This window comes from Heloderma suspectum, chromosome 1 (assembly GCF_057233095.1).
Source record: "Heloderma suspectum isolate Gila_16-S chromosome 1, 16-S_ref, whole genome shotgun sequence".
Taxonomy (NCBI): domain Eukaryota; kingdom Metazoa; phylum Chordata; class Lepidosauria; order Squamata; family Helodermatidae; genus Heloderma; species Heloderma suspectum.
The window spans coordinates 30,436,456-30,442,455 of NC_139458.1; the positions used below are offsets into that span (position 1 = coordinate 30,436,456).

The following is a 6,000-nucleotide window of genomic DNA, read 5'->3' on the forward strand; positions in this document are numbered from 1 at the left end:
ACTCGAAAGAGTCTTCTCCAGCACCACAGTACGAAAGCATCCATTCTTCGGCGCTCAGCCTTCCTTATAGTCCAGCTCTCACAGCCATACATTACTACTGGGAAAACCATAGCTTTGATTGGATGGACCTTTGTCGGCAAGGTGATGTCTCTGCTTCTTACTATGCTGTCTAGGTTTGCCACAGCTTTCCTCCCAACGAGCAATCGTCTTTTAATTTCATGGCTACAGTCACCGTCTGCGGTGATCTTGGAGCCCAAGAAAGTAAAATCTGTCACTGCTTCCATTTCTTCCCCTTCTATATGCCAGCAAGTGATGGGGCCAGATGCCATGATCTTCGTTTTTTTAATGTTGAGTTTCAAACCAGCTTTTGCACTCTCCTCTTTCACCCTCAACAAGAGGCTCTTCAGATCCTCTTCGCTTTCTGCCATTAGGGTGGTATCGTCTGCATATCGGAGGTTATTGATAATTCTCCCGGCAATCTTAATTCCGACCTGTGATTCATCCAACCCGGCATTTCTCATGATGTACTCTGCATATAAGTTAAATAAGCAGGGTGACAATATGCGGCCTTGTCATACTCCTTTCCCAATTTTGAACCACTCGGTTGTTCCATGTCTGGTTCTGACTGTTGCTTCTTGACCCTCGTACAGGTTTCTCAGGAGACAGGTAAGGTGGTCTGGTACTCCCATCACTTTCAGAATTTGCCACAGTTTGTTGTGATCCACACAATCAAAGGTTTTAGCATATTCAATGAAGCAGAAATAGACATTTTTCTGGAATTCTCTTGCTTTCTCCATGATGCAGCAAATGTTGACGATTTGATCTCTAGTTCCTTTGCCTCTTCGAAACCCAGCTTGTACTTCCGGTAGTTCTCAATTCGCATACTGCTGAAGCCTAGCTTGTAGGATTTTGAGCATCACCTTGCTGGCATGCGAAATGAGCGCAATTGTGCGGTAGTTTGAACACTCTTTGGCGTTGCCCTTCTGTGGAATTGGAATGTAAACTGACCTTTTCCAGTCTTGCGGCCATTGTTGAGTGTTCCAAATTTGTTGGCATATTGAATGCAGCACTTTAACAGCATCATCTTTTAGGATTTTAAATAGCTCAGCGGGAATACTGTCATCTCCACTAGCTTTGTTGTTACTAACGCTTCCTAAGGCCCACTTGACTTCACTCTCGAGTATGTCTGGCTCAAGTTCAGTGGCCGCACTATCATGGCTATCAGGGACATTCAGATCTTTCCTGTATAGTTCTTCTGTGTATTCTTTCCACCTCTTCTTAATCTCATCTGCATCTGTTAGGTCCCTGCCTTCTTTGTCCTTTATCATGCCTGTCTTTGCACAAAACGTTCCCTTGAGTTCTCCGATTTTCTTGAAGAGATCTCTGGTCTTTCCCATTCTGTTGTTTTCCTCGATTTCTTTGCATTGTTCATTTAAGAAGGCCTTCTTGTCTCTCCTTGCTATTCTCTGGAACTCTGCATTCAGTTGGATATATCATCCCCTTTCTCCCTTGCTTTTCGCTTCCCTTCTTTCGTGAGCTACTTGTAAAGCCTCATCAGACAGCCACTTGGCTTTCTTGCATTTCTTTTTCTTTGGGATGGATTTCGTTGCTGCCTCCTGAACAATGTTACGGACCTCCGCCCATAGTTCCTCAGGCACTCTGTCTATCAGGTCTAATCCCTGAAATCTATTCCTCACCTCCACTGTATATTCATCAGGGATATGATTTAGGTCATACCTGAATGGTTTAGTGGTTTTCCCTACGTTCTTCCATTTAAGCCGAAATTTTGCAAGAAGCAGCTCCTGATCTGAGCCACAGTCAGCTCCAGGTCTTGTTTTGACTGACTGTGTAGAGCTTCTCCATCTTTGGCTGCAAAGGACATAATCAATCTGATTTCAATATTGACCATCTGGTGATGTCCATGTGTAGAGTCGTCTCTTGTGCTGTTGGAAAAGAGTGTTTGCTATGATCAGCATGTTCTCTTGGCAAAACTCTATTAGCTTTTGTCCTGCTTCATTTTGTACACCAAGGCCATGCCTGCCTGTTATCCCAGTGATTTCTTGACTTCCTACTTTAGCATTCCAATCCCCTATGATGAAGAGGACATCTTCTTTTGGTGTTAGTTCTAGAAGGTGTTGGAGGTCTTCATAGAACCGATCAACCTCAGCTTCTTCGATCAACCTCAGCTTCTTCGGCATCAGTGGTTGGGGCACTGATTTGAATTACTGTGATGTTGAATGGTTTAGTGCTAGTGTAAGCAGGGAGCCAATTGTCCAAGGCCACAATACAAAACTCTGTGTTGGACCATGGCCCAAGAAGATAATGAACACCCAATTCAGATAACTTTAGACACCCAATTACCCACACAGGATGGAATCCGAGAAAATTTGAGCTGAGTTGTGATGATGCAACAGGGCTTTTCCACTCAAGTCCCTTATAACTCCCTCCCCCACCAGTTACATGATTTAGTGGGGCAGGGAATTCCCATCATCCCTGACCACTGGCCAGGGAGTTGGGAGTCCAACAACACCTGGAGGGCCATAGGTTCCCTGCTCCTGATTTAGAGGGCCCTCCAGGCCGTAAATTGTGGCATGAGGGCTGCAGCTGGAGGGGGAATCCGCTGGGATTAGAGACTCTTTCCCTTGCACTCACACAAGGTGCTCTCTATATTCTATTCCATATGGATGGAATGAGAAGCGCAACTAGTTTTTAAGGATTTTACTATGCTTAAATTCGGAATAATGAGATATATCTGTGAACAGAAACACAAGTAAAGTGAATAGGTATCCTCTTTGGTACCAAACAAGGGACTCAAGGCTCACTATCAACTGCAGTAGTGCACTATTATTTGGTATCTCAATTCTTGTGGAGAACTAAAAAAAACCCAGATAGACTGCAAGTTCCACCAACTCTAGCCAGCAGGGCCAGAGCAAGGGTTTATGGGAATTGTAGCCCTCCAGATGTTGTTGGACTGCAAGTTGCCCACCACTGAACTAAGCCAATCTCTGGGTGCTCCTGCCAAGTAAAGTGCAAGAAGTAGCTAGTAGGGCCTTTTCAACCTCGCTACCCTGGTTGTGGAATCTCTTCCCAGAGAGGCTCACTTGACACTGACTTTGGGGTAATTTCAGTGCTAATTTCAGTGCCACACAAATATATTTTTATTTTCCCAGATCTTTTAAGATCTTAAATCTTATTATGAAAATTGTTCAGATCTGCTGTTTTAATGTTGATTGTATTTTATTTTACTGATATAAGGTGCTCAGAGAACATTGTGTTATTTACCACTCATATATGTCACCCAATAACAAACTAACACTGATGTGGTATTTATTAGTCCAGTATCTAAATGGACTAATAAATTAACACACAAAACAGGTGCAGCAATGTAACTATTACAGCATCTTTAGAAATGGTCAAATTACTGTGCATTTAACCACTTTTTCAAATACATTGTACTAACCTAAGTATCTTCCAAACCTAGGTTAATTAACAGCACAATCCTATTCGACCTCTACCACAACCCCATGGACCCTCCAGAATGTTTGTGGTTTATGACTCCAATGATCCCTCATTATTGGCTATGTTGGCCAGGGCTGATGGAAGTTGTGGCCCTCCAAATGTTTGGGCCTACAAGTTGCTCACCCCTGATGTATGGCAAAAGGCTCATCATATCTTGGCCTAATAAGCCAAGATAGGATTGTCTGAATTCTCACTTCTAGAAAGTAAGCCTCACTGGAGTTGGACTTTCTTCTGAATATATTATATGCATAGGATTTTAAATGTCACCCTAAATTCATTTCTCCATAGGTATCTGTTAAGCATGGCAACGACAGCGAAGAACACAGAAGTTATCTAATTTTCCTTAGAAAGGAGCTGGACTTAAACAAGGGCATTCTAGAATGGAGGGAATGCTCATCACCATCATTAACAGCATTACTCCTTTTTATCTGAAAAAGGCTCCCAGAGCAGTTTACAAAAATTAATAATAGGGCAGTCCCTGCCCTCAGGCTTATGAACTAAAAGACAGGATACAAGAGGAAAGGGGAATGGGAGGGAAGAGAAAAACGCAAAACACAGGCCTAGTTCTTCGTTTCAAGGTTCTTATAATCACCCCAATAACTCTAACTAGCCTTTTAATTAAGATGTAAAGTTTCTTAAAGCACTTGTACGGAACATTCATAGAAGAATCTCAATCAACATCTGTTCCTTAACATCATAAGAAAAAATCTATAACATGTGCTCTTGAAACATGCATTCATTGTAACAATTATCAATAATTATTTACCTAACATACCACAGCCATGGCAAAATCCACACACTGAATGACAAAAGCTGATTTTGCATTTCGGGATACGAGGAGAATTACCAAGGGTTTCTGCAGTAGAGCAGAACTGGACTGCACAGTCAACAGACGACCCCCCCCCCCCTTAAACAGCAAAGGGCTGAACGCAAAACTTCTCATGTAGATCCAGTTAGTTACTACTGCACTCTCAAAACGGGTTTTTTTTTAAAAAAAAACATATATAAACATGTCACAGCCTTGCCAACAATAGAATGCAACAAAACACGTTTACAGAGAATATATGGCAAAAGAATTTTTGAGGAATCTACAGAAAGCTTATATTGTGAAGTCCTAGTGCGAAAGAAGAGAAAACAAAGGAGGGAAGGGATGGGGGGACGCAAAGGGCACATACGAGCTGACACTCTCCAATATTGCACAACCTTAAGACGCCGGACATTATCTTTTCTTTTATATCTCGTTTGGTGGGGACGGGGAGGCGGACAGGGGTTGGCACCGGCGTGCAACTTTTGCGGCAGCAGAGATGCCGCTGACCCCTTTCTACGGTTGGCAGAGTGATTGCCACCACCCGGCTGCGTCCAGCCTAGGCGGCACGAGAGTCTAGGCCGAGGCACCCGGGAGTTTTGCACAGGCGATTCCCCCCCCCCCCGCTCCCCTCTCCAAAAAAGCCTCTGAAACAAGCAGATAAACATGGGAGAGAACCTACGACTTGAGCGGCTGGCGGCGACAGAGGGGGGTGGGCTTCTGCAGCCCTGCGGCCGCCGCCTGCTCCAGGGCCAAGGCTGAGGTCAGGCAAGGGGGCAGGCGGGCAGGCGCCGCCCCCTCTCCCGAAGTTCTGCGCTAAGGCGAGGGGGCGACGGCGGCGAAGGAGAGGAGAGATAAGAGCCCGTCGCTCAGGCGCCGATCCCCTCAACGCGTGGGCGGGAAGGACCCGGCTGAGGGAGGCTCACCGAAGGAGAAGGGAGAGGGGCCGAAGGGCTGAAGCGGGGGCTACAAAGGCAGCGGGGGAAGCCGGCCGGCCGGGCCAATGGCCGCGAACTCGCCGCAGCCCCGGAAGCGGTCGCTCAGGAGGCCTCCCCAGCCTCCTGCGAGGCCTCCCCAGCGCGCCCCCTCCCTCCTCCGGCCAGGCCTCAACTCACAACGGCATCGTTTCTCCGGCGGTGGTTAAACGCCGCCACCTCTTCCCCGGAACAGTCACTCTTCCCGCGCCTGGAAAGCGGGCGCCGTGAGCATGATATGGGCCTGGCTCGGGCCCTCCAAGAGAGGGGGAAGAGCCGCTGGCTAGGCCTGGTGGCTGCTGTGGCTGCCGCCGCTTCTTCCAATTCTTCCACTTCCCCTCCGGCCTCCTAACATGGCGCCCAGGCGCTACCACAGCAACGTTCTAGAGCGGGGGAAGGAGTGGGAGGGGGCGGGGGCGTGGCGGGCCAGTGGGCGCGCTGACGCGACGATGCCGCCCACCCTCTGCGTCGAGGGACGCAGGGCGGCCTCGCAGTGGTTCGCGGGAAATGTAGTCCTGGGGAAGGCGATTCGGGAGTTTGAAGCGTCTAACGGTTGCGACGGTGATTGCGCATGCGCCGAAATGAGGGGCCGGCCTGCCGGCGTTTGATCCTCGTCCGCTGCCGCAGCATCGGCGGCGTCAGGGCCGGGGGTGGAGGGAGGGGTTTCGTCCGTTGCCGTTGACTTTCCCGAAGTGGCGGCCG

At 47.8% G+C, this 6,000-nt stretch overlaps 1 protein-coding gene across 4 annotated transcripts in view; it reads right to left on the minus strand.

Annotated features, from left to right (window-relative positions):
• PAPOLA (poly(A) polymerase alpha) overlaps positions 1-5,688 on the minus strand; it is a 59,207-nt gene extending 53,519 nt beyond the window's left edge. For all 4 annotated transcript variants that reach the window (XM_084839584.1, XM_084839547.1, XM_084839576.1 and 1 more), the window contains exon 1: positions 5,440-5,688. In XM_084839584.1, coding sequence (XP_084695710.1) covers positions 5,440-5,447 — 8 coding nt within the window. In that variant the 5' untranslated portion in view covers positions 5,448-5,688. The remainder of the gene's footprint in view (positions 1-5,439) is intronic.
• Positions 5,689-6,000: the final 312 nt, after the last annotated feature.